General features: G+C 34.6%; 1 protein-coding gene across 4 annotated transcripts in view; it reads left to right on the plus strand.

Annotated features, from left to right (window-relative positions):
* Window positions 1-22,785, plus strand: part of RBMS1 (RNA binding motif single stranded interacting protein 1) — a 240,379-nt gene that overhangs the window by 204,124 nt on the left and 13,470 nt on the right. For 2 of the 4 annotated variants that reach the window (XM_023499239.2, XM_031960586.1), the window contains exons 7-9: window positions 14,684-14,790; window positions 16,043-16,092; window positions 16,435-16,528. In XM_023499239.2, the coding sequence (XP_023355007.1) occupies window positions 14,684-14,790; window positions 16,043-16,092; window positions 16,435-16,528 (251 nt within the window). Of the gene's footprint in view, window positions 1-14,659; window positions 14,791-16,042; window positions 16,093-16,434; window positions 16,529-22,785 lie in introns of all 4 variants that reach the window. The other 2 variants (XM_031960588.1, XM_031960587.1) reach the window with 1 other exon arrangement.

Genomic DNA, 22,785 nt, shown 5'->3' on the forward strand with positions numbered 1-22,785 from the left:
GAAAAGAAGACATACAAAGGAGGCCAACATTAAGTCAAGTACTCACTAAGGTATTTTTTGCCCAGCACAACACTGATAAGTATGTATCTCCTACTGCTCTGTGCCTGCTATTGAGGAAATTAGAGTGAGATTCTAATTTAGCACAACACATGTGACCATGGGCAGAATTTGACCCTAAGAATTTAGCTTGTTTTAGGTTGCCTCCTATGATAATTCTGTGGTTGTCTTTGACTTTTTTAACTAGGGCATGTACTCAAATGGCACAGCAGAGCAGGCCTAAGAAAACCATTCCTGTTACCTCCATCTGACCTGTCTCATACACAGGCTGAATTGGGGCATCGTCTTTGCCAAAAACCAGAAAAATAACTCTTCAGAAAGGAAAAATAATTGTTGTGCTAGAATGAGTATTTTTGGTTTTTAACTTTTTTGTACAGTCTGGAAGTTTTTCAAGAATTTTTATTGTCCTTTTGGCTTCCTTAATGCCTCAGTCTAAATTGTCATTACTTTTTTTTATAGAATGGATTGCTCAGAAGCCATAAAGAAAAGCTATGCTTAAAGACTTCTAAGACATTTTCAGAATATTTAGGACAATGGGATTATATCTTGAAGTTAATAACTCTTCTGAGTCCTTCCTTAATACATTTTGAATTTGTTTAAAGTTATTTGGATGCAATCCATTGTATGTGCTTGAGATGAAACATTATTTTCCTCTTCAGTTGTGGTGATGTGTAGAGTTCTTTACCTATAGTTAATAAATAACCCTTGAGTAGGGAGAAAAAGGAGTCCATGGGTAGATTTCAGAAAGTTTATGAACTTAGCTAGGAAAAAATATCTCTTACTTTTCACTAACCCCTCTCATTGAAATTTAGCATTTCCTTCAATTACAAATGTAAGCAAGAAACATTCTGAGCAGTCTGGGCTTCATTAGGCTGCCAAAGAGAGGGGGAGAATCTATAACACTAAAATATTTATAACGTGCATTAAAATATTAGTAAAATAATAATATATACATTTATGTATTCAAGATAGTTCATCATTAAGACTATTTTATATGCATTATTTCCTTTGAGCATTCATTTGATCCTCAAAATGCGCTGAGAAGTAGGTAGCATAAATATTATCTTTCATTTTAGAGACAAGAAAAATGAAACTGATGGAGGTTAATGTAAACTGCCCACAATCACACAGCTTATAATTAGTACATATAGAACTTGAATCCTGATCTTTCAAGTACAAATTCAGTGCTTTTTCTTAAGCACACTCTGCTGCCTACCTCATAAGTAAAATGTATGCTTAAAAAAGAAGAAGCAAGGTTTTCCAAAAGAGGGTATTGTTGGGTGTCCTCTCCCCCACTATGTACCTGCATGTTCTGCATGTCCTACTCTGCCTGTGATAAGGCAGCTGTAAGTAATTGTTATAATCAGAAACACCCCTAACCAGTTTTTTAGAAGCCTAAGTTACACCCTTTTGCTATCCAGTTCTGCCAGGTAGAAGCAATAAGTTATTGAGCAGGGTTTTATTAAAAGCATAAAAATCTTGGATGCAAGATGCAGGTGTTGCTATAAAATTGGGTGAATTTATATATATATATATTTGCCCACACCTCTCTCCCTTTTTTTTCTTTTTGAAAGAGGATCCTAGTCAGTAACTTTAAAACAAAACTAACATTTAAACTTTCCTTATTCAGTAAGTGGCTGTGTTAAAGGTACAGTGCTACTAAGTTTATTAAATCAGTAAAGGATACTAGAGAGTCCTGTATATCAAACAAGCAAAAGACTGTCTTGATAACGATAAATTTATGGTATGTGAGATCTTGGACACTAGCCAATTTTACAGATTGAATGGGAGTTGAAAAGACTGCATATGGGTAAAGAAGGACATCGTAAGCTAAATTGTAACAAAATAGGTGTGGGAAGAAGAACATCTGTGTAGAGAAAACACAACTTGTCATGCTGTTTAGTTACAATAACATAGTTTTTAATTGAAACAAAGAAGGGGTTAAATACAGTTATCAGAAATAGAACTGGACCTCCCTGGCAGCATGAAATGAGATCAGGAGATGATGCTATACAAGGAGAAAAGGGAATGTGTTTCATGGATCCTAGGATAGAAACTTCTAAAAGTAAATTCCTTATTGTCATTGTTATAGTGGTCAGCAGAATGCAAAAAAGAAAAGAAAAGAATAAAAGAGAAAAAAGCAAATTTGTTATAAACATGCATAGAATGTGCCTGTTGAGGCACTTTGAGAATTACAAACATTGTCAGAAAGTGTTAATTATGTTTGCTTTGCAGAACATTACTTTTGAAATGATGGGAGTCTTAAAAAGCTTTTTGTCAAAGACAGTTTTCTTTTTCTTTTTTCTTTTCCATGTTGATTGGAATCAAACCCTGTATTGCTAGAATATAGGAGTTTCAAGTATTCTCTTCCTCAGATAAAATACAGTGCCTGTGGCTAACAACTGGAAAAAACATTCAGAATCACTGATTTGGGACACAACCACAACATGAAGATCAGTCTCTTACATTAAGGAAGAACTCAGAGGTCCTCAGAACAATTTGATTTAGATAAGTGAATAGAATTTCCCAGAGAACATATCATAAGGCTTCAGTAGTTAATCAAAGCTGGTATTTTTGTTGTGTTCATTTTTAGCCTGCCTATTAAAAAGATTTAGTCAAACTTGCTGTAGCATTTCAGCTAAGAGCATGGGTAAAGAAAAGAATTACTGGAAATGTGCAGTATGTTGCTGTGTGACATCACATTATAACTGAATCATTCTCAATGGAATTTTAATGACCAACAAGTCAAAAAAGTTTTGAAAAACCATTTTGCCATCAAAATTGTATTTACAACATATTGAATAATGGATTGATTTGATCATCACAGCTTACAATCAAGAGCTGTCTGCAGCATATACAATCAGTATCTTCTTTTGGTAGTATACAACCCAAGACATTTAACAAATGTCTAATGTGGTACTATGTTACTTTGTGCTAAAGAAGTATATTGGCCTTTATTTCTGATCTTAAGTAGATAACTTTTTATGCCAAATTGAAAGGAAATGCCCTCTAATATGAACCATGACTAAGATGCATCCTTTGCTTTTTAAATAACTCTTCTGCTCTCAGATTCTGCAAAACCTTAAAACAGGAAAGAGGAAAGGAAGTTACTAAACAATGAAATATAATTCCTCTATATTCGCAAGGTTAACTGCTGTAGTTACTACTATGCATCACTTTTGAAGAATTTTTATTCCCTCCCTTTTTTCCTATTCTCCAGCTCTGAGTTCATGTTTTCTCTACATCAGAATTTACTCTGTCCTTTTTAGGCCAAGTTAAGGGTTTTATCTGTATTATTTCAGTGTAGTGTCCTTTTCCACCAGGATAATTATCAGTTAAGATCACTTGGCTAGTCTACAAAAGTCTCATTTACAAAAGTCATTCTTCCTGTTTATTTCCTGGGTTAAGACCCTTCAGGATAATTTTGAACTGAAGAGTGGAGGGAATTAAGCGGCTTTGAATCACACATAATTATTATTTCTTCATGTAAAATTTTATAGCCTGGTGTAATCTGTAGAGTTTGCATGGGTACTTGATGCATATTAAGGAAACTAATAATTACAATCCCTCTTTTTTAAAAATTCACAAATTATTTGAAAATATTAATTATTTTGAAAATGTTATACAAGAATGGATAAGCCTGCTAAGTGAAATGAGCAGAACCAGGAGATCATTATATACCTCAACAACGATACTGTATGAGGATGTATTCTGATGGAAGTAGATTTCTTCGACAGAGATCTAACTCGGTTTCAATTGACCAAGGATGGACAGAAGCAGCTACACCCAAAGAAAGAACACTGGGAAATGAATGTAAACTGCTTGCATTTTTGTTTTTCTTCCTGGGTTATTTATACCTTCTGAATCCAATTCTTCCTGTGCAACAAGTGAACTGTTCGGTTCTGCACACATATATTTTATCTAGGATATACTGTAACCTATTTAACATGTATAGGACTGCTTGCCATTTAGGAGAAAGGGTGGAGGGAGGGAGAGAGGGGAAAAATCAGAACAGAAGTGAATGCAAGGGATAATGTTGTAAAAAATTACCCTGGCATGGGTTCTGTCAATAAAAAGTTATTTAAAAAAAAAAAAAAAAAGAATGGATAGGCCAAAGTATTTTTCAATTTAAACTCCATACAGTAGATAATTATTAGTAGAACACTGTACTCTAGTCCTCCATCCCCATCTTATTCTTATATGATTTTCCATTAGATAGGCTTTCCATCCTTGCTTAGAATGTCACTCACTTCATGTCTATCTTTTAGAATTCCTAGTTCTTTTCAAAACTCAGGTCAAGTGCCTCTCCCTATGTAAGTTTTCCTTATGCCCCAGATGCTAGTGACTTCCTCCTACCAAATTTACTCTGTATGTATTCTATATTCGTGTGTGATGTATGTACATATGGAGAGAGAGAGAGCGCACTTGTTTTCCCCAAATACAATGTAAACTCTATGGGAACAACAGTTTTATTTTTGTCATTATATCGTTATTGTCTGGTATAGCACCAGACACATAACCTAACATATACTTATGGAGACTTGATGATTTATTGATTGCTAGATGCTTTTAAGGAGGGGGGGAAGGAATGATTAAAGTAGTAATAGTAATAAAAATAATAGATAATGAAGATAACTCAATATTTAGAAGATCTATGATTTCATTAATTTATATATTCCCTCCACTGAGACCCTATTCCCCTACTTTTTAGAACAGATTTTTTTGAGTTGTTAAGTTTCTAATCTTAACTGATGACTTATTGTCCAATGTTTTGGTGGTGATCTTCTCCAAAATTAGCCAAGTTAGTTTTCAGTTCACAAATTGCCAGTCTTTACTCGTAATCTTTCCAGTTCAGTAGGACATTCCAAAGTTTATAACCTACTAGCCATACATGATAAGTATAAAAATAGAATTTTAATTAAATAACAAGGCCTGACATTTAGATGATATTTGATAATACACAAAGTGGTTTTACTTAGACACATAAAATGATAAGTGGAATGGATCTTAAAAAATCATCTAATACCCTCATTTTACATTGTCTCATTTCATTTTTTATAACTTCCTTGGTGGAAAAAATACATATGCATGCACTTCAGAACTAGCAAAGCAACTTAACTGATTTGTACCAAACTTAGCAGAATTTTTATACCTACATGAAAATCTTTCTTGTTCAAAGTAGTCACATTTATCGCCACATTGCTCACAACATTTTGAGATTGTTCCTTTAGAATTTTCCAAAGAAACTGCAACATTGTTCTTATGAATATCCTTATGATAAATTTGTGCCTTAAGGTTTCATTTGATTTTTGCAGGCAAAAGTCATTCAGAGGCAAGCCTAATAAATAAAGTATATGAAAAATTATGTGATATCTTCACAATGTGAGAGTATCCTGTAGACATAGTCACAAGAGAGCTGAATTTGTGGTTGGGGTGTTGAAGCTTGAATCTCATCTCTCCAATTTACTACTTGTAAGATCTTGCTTGGAAGAGGAGGGTTTCTTCATCTTTTAAGACAAGATGATTTAATTTAGATAATTCCTAAGGTTAGTTAGAGACCCTGTGATCTTGGGGCACAAATGATATGGAACTATAATGTGACTGATTTGCTGCTCTGGCTCTGGAGTCTGTTCCAAAAGAATTCTTTCAAACATGTTTTCAACAATTAATAATGAGAGTATTAGAATAAGCTTTTTTTTTTTTTAAACTCCCAAGGTGACCACTTTGAAAGAAGACTTCCATTTGGGAACATATACTCTGGTGTGTTTGTTTCCAATAAATAAACATCAGTCAGATGAAGTGCATTATATATTTAGTTTGTTTACTTGCAGTATCTTACCTTTCATTTTCTAACATTGTTCTTCCTTCTTTCATGTCAGCAAAAATGGAAACAAAGTGGCATTCATCATCATACAATTTAAATTTCATTAAAACCATTTTTTTAATATTTTGAGATAGCAGATAGATTTAATTTATTTGAACTTTTATTTCTAGAGTAGAATAGAACATAACTTGAATGATTTTTATTTAGATTTTTGGGACGAAAATCTCTGCCTTACTGTTTATTTGTTTACATGAGCAAATGTAAATAAATGGAAAATGTCACATTTCCTTAATATTAAATAAGTGCCCTTTGTAGAACTATGGAATACGAACAATGTAGAAAGCACTTTCTGAACTAATTTTCTACCTGTTCAAGTGTTTGACTTAAATTGGGCTCTCCCAGATCCTTTGGTCCAGGGTTTATATAAGTTCTCAGCTTACAGAAAAAATGGAGTTTAGGAAAATTTTCCCACTGGTTGATAAGGATAAGATATGATGTTTAAAATGACCTTCCTATAATAAGCATTATTTTCAGAAGTAAAATACCTTTGCAGATACCGTTTTTCCCCTCTACATAAAACTAAATCAAGTCATTCTAAGTTCTTTACCACTCTAAAAATAAAATTCATATAACTTATGCCTGTTATTTAAAATGTCCAGAATTGCTAGAAGAGAAATTCTTCTCCATATTGTTAATGTTCCTGGAATGCATGTTACAAGTTATTTAAAATAAATGAGACTTCAAAAACTTTTAGGGAAACACAATTTCTCATGGCTAACACTTTTCTAAGTAGGTAGAGCAGCAGTGCATGAAAACAGCAGCTGTTGTTGCAGCATGTCATTCATTTCTGAATTATGTTTTTTAAAAGACTAAAAGCTCCTCTCCTGTGCATCACATAAAACTGTTAATTACTAAGCGATTGGGCAGATCAAAGCATTATTTTTCTTAAAAGATCAAAGAAAGAGGAAAAGAGCTTATGTGTACAAAAAATATTAATAGCAACTTTTTTCATGGCAGCACAAAACTGGAAACTAAGAGGGTTTCCATTGATTAAGGGGGGGTTGAATAAACTGTGATGCAAATGTAATGGCATTCTATCATACTATAAGAAATGAGGAAAAAGACTGAGAAAGTGATGGAAAGACCTGAAAAACTGATGCAATTTGAACAGAACAAAAAAAAAAATTTATAAAAATGAAAAATTTTAAAAACTTAAGAATTTTAATCACCCAGTGATCAACCATGGTTCTCCAAGGATTGAACAAAAAACATTGCCTACCCCATGATAAAAAAACCAATGGAACACTGTGCAGAAAAAAAAAATAGATTTGTTTAGTGAGATTTTATTTTATTTGATTATATATGATACAATGATTCTGTTCTGGATTTTTTTTCCCCTTTTCATTGAGATTGGAAAGATGAAAACAAAAAGATATTTATAATTGGGGAAAAAAAATATGAAACTAATTTTTAAAAGTCACTCTTGGATTTTATTGACTCTTCTGTTCCATGATTACATACAATCCAAGTAAATAAAATTAAGCAATACTTTATTCACTTTATTCAATATTTATACACAAATATATGTATGCTGAATACTTTCAAGATTATCCCATTACATCACAAGCAAATTTAGTGGGCTTTAAATTTTTTTTTTTTTTTTGCAAATAAGGAAATAAAATTTAGCAAAGTTAATATTTTTTTGATGAAAGGCCTTAAAAGCTAATTAGTTATGATTTACAAAAAGAGAAAAAAACCAGGGGACATATTAAAGTTCTACAAGGTAGCACCTCAGATTATGATAGCATCTGAGATTATCAAATCCTTAAGTGATCAACTCACACCTTACAGTTCTATTTTCAGTATCTGAATTTAGCATCTCATGTCAATTAAAAAGGACTCTTTTATAGAAGATGGTGCTAAATAATGTTAAGCTTATACATTTGTCAGTATATATAAGACATTTATATGTTAAACTGAAACCATGTTAAAGTACATGATTAAATGGGTTACTCCTTCAGCCCAATTTGGCTGACTTGCATTGAATGTCTTGGAACAGTCAAACAGTATTTCTTGCTTTTTCCAGATTAGGTCATGTCTGTAAGGAAAAACTAGAAATTTTGCTCTATTTCCTAGGCCAACTAAACTCTTTAAAATAATATATTTTTTAATCTTTATTTTTGACATTTTTTTTCTTTTTTTAAAATAGCTTTTTATTTACAAGATATATGCATGGGTAATTTTTCAGCATTGACCCTTGCAAAACCTTCTATTCCAACTTTTCCCCTCCTTCCCCCTCCCCCTCCCCCAGATGGCAGGTAGACCAATACATATTAAATATGTTAAAGTATATGTTAAATATAATATATGTATACATATCCATGCAGTTATTTTGCTGCACAAGAAAAATCGGACTTAGAAATAAGGTAAAATTAACCTGAGAAGGAAATAAAAAATGCAAGCAGACAAAAACAGAGGAATTAGAAATGCTATGTTGTGGTTCACACTCATTTCCCAGAGTTCTTTCGCTGGGTGTAACTGGTTCTCTTCATTATTGAACAAATGGAACTGATTTGATGCATCTCATTGTTGATCATTATATAGTATAGTATAGTATTATATAGTTGAAGTATGTAATGATATCCTGGTCCTGCTCATTTCACTCAGCATTAGTTTATGTAAGTCTCTCCAGGCCTTTCTGAAATCATCCTGCTGTTCATTTCTTACAAAACAATAATATTCCATAACATTCATATACCACAACTTATTCAGCCATTCTCCAACTGATGGGCATCCATTCAATTTCCAGCTTGTGGCCACTACAAAGAGGGCTGCCACAAACATTTTTTGCACATACAGATCCCTTTCCCTTCTTTAAGATCTCTTTGGGATATAAGCACAGTAGTAGCACTGCTTGATCAAAGGGTATGCAGTTTGATAACCCTTTGAGCATAGTTCCAACTCACTCTCCAGAATGGCTGGGTGTTTTCACAATTCCACCAACAATGTATCAGTGTCCCAGTTTTCCCACATCCCCTCCAATATTCAGCATTAGCTTTTCCTATCATCCTAGCCAATCTGAGAGGTGTATAGTGTAATATCTCAGAGTTGTCTTAATTTGCATTTCTCTGATTAATAATGACTTGGAGCATCTTTTCACATGGCTAGAAATAGTTTCACTTCCTTCATCTGAAAATTGTCTGTTCATATCCTTTGACCATTTATCAATTGGAGAATGGCTTGATTTCTTATAAATTAAAGTCAGTTCTCTAAATATTTTGGAAATGGCCTTTATCAGAACCTTTGACTGTAAAAATGTTTTCCCAGTTTATTGTATCCCTTCTAATCTTGTCTGCATTAGTTTTGTTTGTACAAAAGCTTTTTAATTTGATATAATCAAAATTTTCTATTTTGTGATCAATAATGATTTCTAGTTCTTCTTTGGTCACAAATTATTTCCTCCTCCACAGGTTTTAGAGGTAAACTATCCTGTGTTCTTCTAATTTATTTGTAATCTCATTCTTTATGCCTATCTCATGAACCTATTTTGACCTTATCTTGGTGTATGGTGTTAAGTGTGGGTCAGTGCCTAGTTTCTGCCATACTAATTTCCAATTTTCCCAGCAGTTTTTGTCAAGTAGTGAATTCTTGTCCCAAAAGCTAGGGTCTTTGAGTTTGTCAAACACTAGATTATTAAAGTTAATGACTATTTTGTCCTGTGAACCTAACCTATTCCATTGATCAACTAATCTATTTCTTAGCCAATACCAAATGGTTTTGGTGGCCGCTGCTTTATAATATAGTTTTAGACCTGGTACAGCTAGGCCACCTTCATTTTAAAATTATATTTTTTTAAAAAATTGATTCTGGAAGAAATATTATAAGATCATTTCAAATTCAAGTGTTAATTCTTTGGCATTGTCACGTATCGTTTTTCTAGATCTTCTTACCTGCCCAGCCATTTTCCCTTTGTATACTCTTATTCGGTGATTTCCTCAGCTTCTATCAATTCTGTTAACATCTTTATGCAGATAACACCTAGATTTATGTGTCCATCCCTCTTTCCTTAATGCTAGTTCCATATTTCTAATCTTCTATTTGACATTTTGATGAACTAGATTGCCAAAAGCATCTCAAATTCAGCCTATCCAAAATATTCTTTCCAACCAAACCTACCATTCTTATGAACTTCCCTAGAAAATCACTGGTTTTTTTTCCCCATATATTCAGGTTTGAAGCTATTTAGATATCTTCACTTTCATATTTCTCATTCTGCTCTCCCTGCTGAAGGTTCTTGTCTCATAAACTAGCAAGTCTTATTGATTCCACTTGACCTCTGATATTGTCCTCTTCTTTCCACTCATACAACCACTTTTCTTGGACATGTCTTCACCACTTCTTATCAAGCCTATTATACTAACTTCTTTTTTTTTTTTAAATAACTTTTTATTGACAGAACCCATGCCAGGGTAATTTTTCACAACATTATCCCTTGCACTCACTTCTGTTCCGATTTTTCCCCTCCCTCCCTCCACCCCCTCCCCCAGATGGCAAGCAGTCCTATACATGTTAAATAGGTTACAGTAGATCTTGGATACAATATATGTGTGCAGAACTGAACAGTTCTCTTGTTGCTCAGGGAGAATTGGATTTAGAAGGTAAAAATAACCCGGGAAGAAGAACAAAAATGCAAGCAGTTTACATTCATTTCCTAGTGTTCTTTCTTTCGGTGTAGCTGCTTCTGTCTATCCTTTATCAATTGAAACTGAGCTAGATCTTCTCTTTGTCGAAGAAATCCACTTCCATCAGAATACATCCTCATACAGTATCATTGTTGAGGTATATAATGATCTCCTGATTCTGCTCATTTCACTTAGCATCAGTTCATGTAAGTCTCGCCAATCCTCTCTGTATTCATCCTGCTGGTCATTTCTTACAGAACAATAATATTCCATAACATTCATATACCACAATTTACTCAACCATTCTCCAATTGATGGGCATCCATTCATTTTCCAGCTTCTGGCCACTACAAACAGGGCTGCCACAAACATTTTGTCACATACAGGTCCCTTTCCCTTCTTTAGTATCTCTTTGGGGTATAAGCCCAGTAGAAGCACTGCTGGATCAAAGGGTATGAACAGTTTGATAACTTTTTGAACATAGTTCCAAATTGCTCTCCAGAATGGCTGGATGTATTCACAATTCCACCAACAATGTATCAGTGTCCCTGGTTTCCCACATCCCCTCCAACATTCCGCATTATCTTCCCCCATTCTAGCCAATCTGACAGGTTATACTAACTTCTTCATTGACAGATACATAGGCATAGATTGTGATAGAAACTGAAAGCAAGAAAACCAAAGTAATTTTCCTCAAGTGAAAGTCTATGCATGTTTTCTCCTTACTCAGTAAATTCCAGCAACTCCCTTTTATCTCTTAGAGTAAATATGAAATCCTTTATTTGGCATTCAAAACTCTTCATAGGACTACCCTTTCTTTCTCTGTAGTCTCCTCACATATTACACCCTTTCACATGGATTATGACTCAACTTGTTTTGTCATTTCAGTCATGTCTGAATCTTTTTGACCCCATTTGGGGGTTTCTTGGCAAAGATACTGGAGTGATTTGCCATTTATTTCTCTAGCTCATTCTATAGTTGAGAAAATTGAGGTAAACAGGGTTGAAAGACTTGCTCAGGGTCACAAAGCTAGTGTCTAAGACCAAATTTGCACTCAGGAAGATGAGTGTTCCTGATTCCCAGCCATAAGGCTATATCCCTAACTTTTCATGGTCCAGTTATGCTGACCTGTTTGTTGTTTTTCACATTCAATGCTCTGTCTCTTTCTGAACCTTAATACCAGCTATTGTCCATCTCTAAAATGTCCTATGTTTTCTACATTTTAGAATTCCTGGTTTCCTTCAAAACTCAAGTCAAGCACCATTTTCCTAGTCTCTTCTCCCTTTCCCAGATGCTAGTGTCTTCCCTGCCAAAGTTAACATATTTCTCACTTTATTTGTGTGTGTACACATACACACACATCTCACCCATTAAAATGTAAGCTCCTTGATTTCAGAAACTATTTTTCTTTTTCCTTTGTATCCTCAGTGCCAAGCCTGACACAGATTATGTACTTAATAAATATTTTTTGATTGATTGGACATATGAGAAATACTATCATCAAACTCTCACTACTCTGCTCCAAAAGGTGACATCAGCTAGATTGTGTGTAGGATAAATTCAACATTAAAGGTCATACCAGATCTTTTTTTCTTTAATGTGGATGATATGCCCTTTGATGAGAATATTAGAGATTTTTCTTCTTAAAATCTCTGGGACATTGCTCTGTGCCCCCATAGTCATCTCTCTCAAAGCCTCTCAAACACTCTTGATATGTGGAGGTATACACATATACACAGACTGCCTGGGAGACAAGAAAGACAAGTAGCAAGGAAGGTCATCACCTAATCGTTTAAAACTAGAAAAGCATCATTACGTTATCTCAGTATATATTCCTTAGACTCAAATTATGTGTCAAACAACATGAAGAGTATGAGGATTCTTAAGACATATATCTTAATGTGATAAGTGTTTTCTGATATTCCTTCTCATTGAAAGTGATCCAGTGACAATATTAAAAGAAAATAGATGAACAATTCAAGTCATGTCAACAAGCATTTATAGGCGCTCATCCCTTCATTATGCCAGGCACAGTTCTAAATGCTGGACAGAGTGAAAACTCAAAGGACTGTCTCTACTGTCAAGGAAATCTTATTCTGTTGGAGGAGACAACATCCAGATAACTATGTATATGCAAGATATAATCAGGGTAAATTGAAGATCATGAGAGGAAAGGCAAAATCATTAAGGGAGACTGAGAGACTTCTTGCAGAAGGTATGTTCATTTAGCTAGACCTCAAATGAAGTAAAGAAAGGCTGGTAGCAGGAGGCAAAGATTAGGAAGGAGAGCATTCCAGGTATGGGAGACTTTGGAATACAAATTCACAGAGTCAGGAGATAGAGTGACTTGTTCAAGGAACAGCAAGGAGGCCCATGTTACTGTATAGTAAGACTATGGAGTGTAAGAACATAGGAGAGATGGGAAGGGGCTAGGAAAGGTAGGGGTGTTAATACACAATTTCCCTTTCTTTACCTCTATTGTATCCATTTGCTGAGTCTTTAAGACATTGTTACAGAATCTGTTAATTTCTGAAAATCTAAACTTCTACTGATAAAACAAAGAGGGTACTTCATTCACTTTCTGAGATTTGGCCCAGTTCCCATCTTCCACCACACCCAGGTTGCCTTAAATGGGAATTCCTTAGGCAGGAAACCTTGGGGGAGTGAAGACAGTAGATAAACAAAGGGCCCTTTTGTCAAAATGAGGGTAAATGCCTCTGCTGATATTCTTGCCAGACATCTAATATTATGATTTATGCTATTGCCTTCCCATGCTATGAGTGTGGTTCTCATTCAGAAACTACCTCAGGTTCACATCCTAACATGCCCTATAAGGGTGTTGCCGGCTGATTAAAAGAGAAAGGAGTGTCACACAACAGCCCAGACAGCTCATAAGAAAGGAATTACAGGTTCTTTGAGGTTGGGTGGTTTTTATTTTTTGGGATTGTTTTTTGGTTTGGTAGCATTTTGTGTGTGACTGTGTGTGTATGTTTTGGCAGGGTTATATGTTAAGGCAGGTCACACCACAGTTTCCACCCTATGATTACTGGGAGGGTAGGGGCTGAACACTAGCAATGATAGAAAATAGGAAATAAATTAGGATAATGAGAGACAAAGAGGAAAGGAGTAAATTTTCCGCAAGTAATATTTTTCTCTTTATGGTTATTTGACTTTGAAACAGCACATGAAAGTAGTAATCATGTTACTCTAGGAGACAAAGCACAGAATGTGGGAACCACACAGAAGAAGCATGTGATTCCCCTCAATGTACTAATTAGAAATACACAGAGACAGAACTTTCAGGAATCAACTACTGTCTTCATGGTTATGGAAAAGCAGAGTAAAACATAAAAGAAGTAGAACAGGAACAGAAGGGAGCACGCATTTATTAAGCACCTACTGTATGTCAGGTACTTTAAAAATATTATCTCATTTGATCCTCACAACAATCCTGGGAGGTAGGTGCTATCTCCAATTTACAGTTGAAGAAACTGAGGCAGACAGAGATTAGAGACTTAACCAGAATCACACATCTAGAAAATGTTTGAGGCTAAATTTGAACTTAGGCCTTCCTGACTCCAAGCTTAGCATTCTATCTACTACAGTGGATATGAGCAAGAAAAATACCTATTGGACTAATCACATGTCTCAAAGTAATATAATAGTAAATTTTCTCCTTCTGACTTATTTGTGATCTGGAGGCGGTGGACTGTATATAGAGTCCTGGACCTTGTGTTCAAATCCCATCTTTGATCCTTGCAGTTTGCTTTAATTTTGGGGAAATTGTTTATGACTTCATTGAGCCTCAGGTTCCTCGTCTGTAGAATGAAGAGGGTGTACTAGATGGCTTCTGTGACCCCTTCATATTCTAAATTTATGTCCTTTTCTAGCTTTTGAGTTGTTATTTTATGGTCCAGGAATAATATTGTCTTATTTTATAATATACTTTTCACTGGTAGATTTCAAAATTCAAAATTAGTCTCTTGACTCCACTATAATACTAGCAATGTTCTTCCCCATCCTTCTCCTCCCCCTCAAAATAAAAACCTCTTATAATTTTTCATATTCCATCCATGTGCTTGTATTTTGGTTTCAGAATATTGTTTACTCATTTACTTAGCTCCTGCAGAACCTCTGTTGTGCAAGTTTGCAGATGGTGGACAGAAGAAGCGACAGAATCAGAACAAATATATACAGAATGGGAGGGCATGGCACAGAGAAGGCGAGGTAAGTAAGGTTTGTGAGTCTTTTTCCTGAAACTTCAGGGTGGATGTATAGCAATAACTGGTTAAGGAAACAGTCATAGACTTTTTAGCCTGGCTACACAGCATTTTTTGAATGGTTGCCATTATTAGTACAGATAGAATTTGTATCTTAGACTGTGTTTTATCTTAAAACTGCCCAAATATATACTTTATTACTGAGTGACAACTACAGGAATCCACAAATCAAAAAAAATTGAGAAGTAAGCACTGACTGGAGTCTTCATGAAGCCCATAGTTATAGGATAGTGCTTGGATCTTTTGGATCAGTGGCATATTGGTATTTAACACTGCTCAGAAATTGGACTGATCAATCCAACAGTCCATTTATAATTGAAGTATGCTTCCTTTTCCCCTTGTAGGTTATTTTGGAAAATTATTTTCCTATGTGATAAAATCTTTAATAGATCTTTAAGGTTAATAATTTTATGTGTTTCTGTATATATGCTGAAAGGAAGCAAGATGTAGCAAATTGGGCATTGAACTAGGAAAACTTGAATTCAAATCCCTTCTCACATTCTTTCTATCTTCTGAAACCCTGAGCAAATAATTTAACTACTCTGCTTCAGTTTCTTTATAAAATTAGGAAAATGAATTGGACAATCTCTAAGAAATTTCAAAGGAGAACAAAAAGTGATAACATTATAGATTTGAAGATGAAAGAGAATACTTCTGATATTGGAAAAGAGGAAAATTGGTCATTCAGAAACTCTCTGGCTTAATCCTGTTATAATTATTTTTTTTCAGTATTCATTTGTTCTGAGAGGCAGCATGACATCCTGGATAGAGAACTGGGCTCAAATGTGAGAAAGACATGGATCATAGAATCATAGATTTAGAAATAGGAGAATTAAAATTCCAACTCTGACTTCTAATGTTTGTCTGACCTTTGGCAAGTCAGAGAATTGCATGAGGAGGGACTATCAGTTAAAGAGCATGTGTAGATCTGCACAAATAGAAGGTATTTCCTCATTAGGAATTACCTGTACCAATTTAATCACAAGTCCAGTTCAAAATCACAAACAAAAAAGGATCTTATTGGCTAGTCACTGTTGTTGCAAGGATATAAAGACAAAACCAAGAATTGGCCCTGTCCTCAAAGAGCTTACTTTCTAATGGAAGAAAATGTTTATGAATGTTAACCTTAAATATAATTAAATATACAATACATATTTTGCATTTCAAGATTCTCAGTTTCATGTTTATTTTCATTATAGGCTGGAATGACACTTACCTATGATCCAACTACAGCTGCTCTACAGAATGGGTATGTAATTTAAGGGTAATGGACTCCTTTAATTATCTGCTAAAGCCTAGGCATACCTTACCTGAATAATGTTTTTAAAACGTATATGTGTATACATACAAATGTACATATATATGCACACACATACACTGCAATATATGTGTGCACATGCTTGTGTGTGTTGTGGAACCTTTTATATTGAATGCAGTTATCAGTTATTTTATTGTTGTAAGTTAAAATGTCAGTCTTGGAACTCCTGTTTTAACAGGAAATATGAGGGAATGAAAGATTGCACATAATTTTGTCTAATAAATGATAAAAATGTAAAGCATTATTTAATGAGGGCCTTTCCCTTTGTTTCAGATTTTATCCTTCACCTTACAGTATTGCAACAAATAGAATGATCACTCAAACATCTATTACACCTTATATCGCTTCTCCTGTTTCTACATACCAGGTTTGTGCTTTCTGGCTTATACACATCATCCCATTGATTATGGGATCAAATTTGTTGCTGCATTGGTTTTTATGTCTTTAAAATTTTGATCAGTTATAAAGTAAATTATTTTTACAAAGCACAAGTGCTTCTTGAAGTATATGTATGCCATAGTAGATAAAAGGATATGACCATGGAATCAGGAATACCTGGTCTCTGACACATCCTGGCTGTGTGATCCTATTCATTTTAACCTCTCAGTGCCCCCCAGGAAATTCTTTTAAGTCTATAAGTTGGCCAACATTGCTACTCTTAGATTTTCCTCAACCAGGGAGTTCCCTACACTGATGAAATAACAGTTCTAAACCAAAAAAAAAAAGTATTTAATTCAGAATGAATCACCATTATTTGAGCAGAATGATTACATGTGTATGAGTTGTCATTAGGAGATGTGGGGAATACATGCTAGTTGTCCTTTGAATGATAGAAGCCTCAGGACTAGTGGCGACCTTAACTATCTCAACAATCCTTACTTTCACATATGCCATATTCTTCTTTAAAATGAATTAGTTGAAGAAAAACTTTTCTTCCTTGCTACACTGTTGCTTTCTTCCCTTGTTTAATGAGCCAGTGAAAGGAATGAGGGGAAGAATATACAGGTCTTTTGTTAGTAAATATTAAATGAGCAGAATTATGAACTGTAAGTCAGTCTCTCTCTCTCTCTCACTCACACACACACACACACATACACACATGACTATGTCTTAAATATCCTTCTTAGAAACAGAAATATCAGAATATGATTATTAATTCATTTGTACCAACGTTCAAATAACATCTTCCATGGACACAGTAATACTCAATAGATTATTTCCACTTTTATACAGAGCATCTTTTTTCTTAGCCCTAAATGCTTTGTTCTACTGTTAAGTATTTTGGAAGTATATGATCACAGTATATGATGGACATCTGCTATCCTGTTTGATGAACCTGAAGGGTGGCTTTTTCAGAATAAAATATCAAGGGTTTGAGGAGGTTTTTTAAACAGGCTAATGGGCCATCAGGAAAGTGTAACAGAAGAACAATTGGTATCAGGAAGGTTTAAACAATAAAAATTGTCCGGGAAAGCAGGTGGTCAACATCTGTGGAATGGGACATCTGGTAGCCTGCCTCTGGGGTTCTTCCCTCCTCTGATTGGAAAGTTTCTCCCAAACCCTCCATTTAAGTAGGAAGCCCAAGGCAGTCATCTCATAATTTCCCACCTGGCTACACTCCTGGACTTCATCATCTTCTCCAAAAACTCATCTTCCAGCAATGTCATATTAGCTTTGAAAGACCCCCTACCCTTAGGGCACCATTTTCCCATTGATTGAAGAAGGTGAAGGCAGAATATCAGAAGGTCTCCCAAATCCTTTATTTGAGGGGGGTCAGGACTGTTAATTCATCATTGCCCACCTTACTGCAGGACTTCATTATGCCCTTTGTGGGGAATACTTCCCCTACCTCTTTGAACTTTTATTGTGTGTTGTCTTCTCCCATTAGAGTTTGAGGGAAGGAACTATCTTATCTTTCTTTGTATTGCTAGTGTTTAATCACAGTGCTTGGCACATAGCAGGTGCTTAATATTTATTCGCTATTTATATCAAGGATCTACTCAGTAGAGAGTTGGTTTGTTGGGTCAGGACACTATTCCTTTAGGTGACTGGTGAGAGAAAGGTGGGACTCTGGAGCTCTTGTCCCAGAGGAATGGGGATATGGGATAGAATTCTGAAAGATATAAAGTATATCAGATGCAAGACAAACATAAGATGAGGGCAAAAGATATTGGCTTGCTTAGAGTGATCAGGACAAAACCCAGGGGCATTAATGATTATATGAAGTCAAAGTAGGACCAGAAACAAGGATGATTTACTTCTGACCTATGGCCCAAAGAACCTTATATCACCTTTTTAGGGACTAGCTTGATTTCAAATTGGAGGTTGTGTTACATCTGCACATATGGATCAAATAATGCCAGTCAAAGGAATACAGAAGAAAAGATGCCAGACCAATCATTATATTCCCCAATGTTTTAACTTTCTGTTTTGCTTTTTGGAAATCCTCTTCTATTATAAATAAATTTCCATAAAAAACCTTAGTCCTTTCTTCAAGTGCTGTTTATGTTTCTAAGAAGTTTTTTGCTTTTTGAATGAAGCATCTTGGGTAGAGAATGTAAACTGAAGAAGATTTGCATCATTGAGGGAATGCTTATCAAGTTATGACATAGGAATTTAGTGGAATACTGTACACATTAAGAAATGATGAAGTGAATGGTGTTAGAGATGCCTGGGAAGACTTGTATCAAGCAATGCAAAGGAAGAGAGTAGAACCAGGTGAGCAATTTGTATATTAACCATAATATACAACAAGACAAACAAGTTTTTCAAACTTAGAATCTCTTATTAACAACATAAGCAATCACAATTGCAGAGGACTCATGATGAAATATGCTACTCACTGCCAGATAGATTCTCCATAGAAGCATATATACTTGTGTGTAATGTATATATGCTGGGATTTCCATCACTTCCCACCTTCACTAGGACCTTGTTAAAATAATCATCAATTTTTAATCTCTTCCTCTCCGTTGTATCCTCCCTTACTGCCTACAAATATGCCAAATTTCTCCATATTAAAAAGAAAAAAAACTTTTCCTTGCTTTTTCAGTGGATGGGGGAGATGGGAATGAGAGAATTTGAAATTGAACTTTTAAAAAATTCTGCATTTTTATCTTTCCTCTTGTTACTTTCTGACTGAGAGGAAGACATGTTCTTCTTTGCAAAAAATGAACCCCTTATCTAAGTTATTTTTAAACATTCATTCCATTACTTTCTATCTTCACTAGGACCTTGTTAAAGTAATCATCCTTTTTCTTTCTTGAATTTTCAATATCTTCCTCGCCGTTGTATCCTTCCACATTGCCTACAAATATGCTTTTTCCCCATATTGAAAAGAAAAAATCCACAATCACTCCTTGATCTTGTTATCCATCTATCTCTTCTGATTTGCTGACAAACTTCCTGGATGAGAAGTTTCTGTCTTCATTCTTATCACCCAGATACTCCCCAGTCCTTTGCAATCTTGCCTCTGTCCACTAGTCTCCTAGAACAACTTTCAGTTCCTAATGACTGCAGTTTCCTACAGTTCGTTTCTCTTTTCTTAGACTTTATCCTCCTTACTTTCTCTGCAATATTTCACATTATCACATACCCCAGGCAATTAGGTGGCATACATATTATAGTGCTAGAGTCAGAAAGATCACAGTTTGAATTCTGAGACATTAATTGTGTGACTCTAAGCATTTAACTTTTGTCAGCTTCAGTTCTCCATCTTCAGTGGCAATAGTACATTAAAGGGTTGTTGTGAGATCAAATGAGATAATAAACATAAAGTGCTTTGTATATCTTAAAGCAATATATAAATGATAGACTCTTTTTTTTTTTTTTCTTATAATCTTCTCCTGGGTTACATGACACTATATTCTTCTGGTTCTCCTTTTACTTCTCAAATATTTACTTCCCTAAGTTATTTTGTCTTGTTTCCAATGTCTTCTGAGTGTTATGGATCTCTCCAGAATTCTAGATCCTGTGTCTCATCTCACTATACCATATTCTTTTTCAATTTCATCTATTAGCTTGACTTTAATTTTTGACCTCCATGTAGTTGATTTGCAAATCTAATTTTTTTTCTCTGTCTTCTATTCCCTCTCTCCCTCTCTTGCTCTCTCCCCCCTGCTCCCCATTTATGTACCTGGCCTTGCATTTTCAATGACCCATTATATATATTATGGTTTGGATGTCCAACTGATAACTGAAATTAAATATGCATAAAACCATCTTTTCTTCAAAACTTTGTATTATTACTAAACTCTTTAGTTATATTTAATAGTACCATTATGCTTTTAACTTCTGAGTCAATTTTGCTTTCTCCATAACTCTTCCTTCTGTGTCTAGTCACTTATAAGTTTGATCAGTTCATGTAAAATTTCTCATATATGTCCCTACCTCATTTTCATTACTACCCTTGTTCAGCCTGCCATATAAACTGATATCAGAGTAATCCTGATTTACACATCTGCTTACATCACTTCTCTTCTCAAAAATCTTCAAACAGTTCCCCAGTTCCAAAAGTCCAGGCTCCTTAGTTTTGCATTCAAGTCAAGTTGTTTCCAGTCTAGCCTTGGAGCCTTATGTCACACTACTTCCCTTCAATATACCATGCATTTTAGCCAACATGAACTACTCACTATACTCAAAATATGCCCCATGCTTTCTCACATCTGTGTTTTTGCTTATGCAGCTCCCTATAATTACTATATTCTCCTTTTCTTTTGTTAGACTTTCTTTAACACTTAGTTTGAATATTGCCTCCTCTAGGAAGCTGTTTTTGATCTCTCTAGCAATCTCATATTCCTCTGCACTTCTCATAGCACTTTGTTTTTCCTTAAAGAACTTATGACCCTAATAGTAGAAATAAAAGTTATACAAAAGTCATAGTACAAAATAGAATATAATAAATGCATAAGAAAAAGAGATTATGTCTTATTATCTTATTATTTATCTCCCTCTGCCTAGCACATGGCTTTGAATGTAACAATTGTTTAATTTTTATTTTTGTTATAGAAAGATGGAAGAAATTAATGAATTAATTCAAATACTTTAACCAGCATTTCAATTTCTTTCACACAGAGAAGGCATTCAATAAATCATTATTGAATTGGATTCAACTATGAAGTCTGTATTAAGATTACTTGACGTTTTTTCCCCTAAGATCTAAAGAGAATTATAAATAAACACTGCACTTAGGTGATTTTTCTTATAATTATTTACCCAATTTAATCTCTAAAATGACCTTTTTCTCCCCTTTATCTCTACTCAGAAAGTCTGTTTTACAAAAAATTATCACTGCAAGTAGAGATAAGAAGACTTCCATGTAGTTTATTGAATATATTATGAACTAATTCTCAAATAAATGAAAGAATATACAGAAGTATAAATCCTTCTGTTGACATTTAGAACCAACAAAGTATTTCCTTACCACTTTGTCTTTGTCGTAAAAGTGTTTTTTGACATTTGTATTGTATTTAATACAATTTTATTGTATTAAATTTGTATTTAAATTAATTTAATTTAAAAATTATTGAAATGGTGTCAGTACTGGAACTGATTAGAAACAAGATAATTTCCTATGATTGTTACCCTGTGTATTACTTTATTCTGAATATTTTGTTTTTCCCTAAAACATCTTTTTCCTTTGACATCTAGAGAACTACATTTGAAAATGTAGTGGGAATAGAACTTTTTAAATACTTTATATTATAATTTTCTTTAAACAGAAACTCTCATTAATTTTCCCATTTTATATCTGGAAAAATTAAGGAACAGAGACTTAAAAGACTACTGCTAATTTGTTGTTTGAATTTGAATAGAGACTTGTTATTGAATAGGGACTTGATATTGTAGCCCCTGACTTGGCAGCCTGCTAACTCTCTCAATCCACTGAACCATAGTAAAAATGGAAGGATCTGGCCCAAATTAGCTCCTCTAGCTATTAGCCTTTGGATGATCTACAACAGTGAAGATTCTGCAATTACAAGCAATTCATGTCAGATTAGGCCTTTCTCCATCAAACTACCATGAACAGCCACTGGATTTGAGAAATTGGCATCAAGGAGACACCACATACCCTAATGGGGGAAAGGCTCCATTCCAGATAACTTAATGTTAATAAGCCAGAAGCACTTAACTTTAATCAGCCTTAGCTCTGAAGAGAAGACAAGAGCAAATGAATCTTAGGGCCTCATTACAAAGTTAATCTCAAAACACTTTGCCCACAGCCATTCACAGACCTTCTAATTTTAGGTAATGAGAATGGAGTGGGCTATAGAAGGGGGTTATTCTTAAGAAAGAAGCTTAGATGCAACTTGAGCATCTATGTAATCAAGGAAGCCTTTGGAACAAGTGGGGATTGCTTGGTTTTGATTTTGCTTGATGAATAGAAACAGTGTGAAACAGTATATAAGGCACTGGACTTCAAATCAAGACCTGGATTCATATGTGATTTCAGACACTAACTGTGTAACCCTGAGCAAATCACCGAGTCTCTCTGTGAATGAGTGCTTGGATATAATGGCCTAAAACAGCTTTTTTTGCTATAATTCTATGATCCACTTTTTTTTTGCCTGCTTTAGACACTGAATCTAGAAACTTATGGTAATTTGCACAACTCAGAGCCTTGGC

This window comes from Sarcophilus harrisii, chromosome 3 (assembly GCF_902635505.1).
Source record: "Sarcophilus harrisii chromosome 3, mSarHar1.11, whole genome shotgun sequence".
In the NCBI taxonomy this organism is placed as follows: Eukaryota; Metazoa; Chordata; class Mammalia; order Dasyuromorphia; family Dasyuridae; genus Sarcophilus; species Sarcophilus harrisii.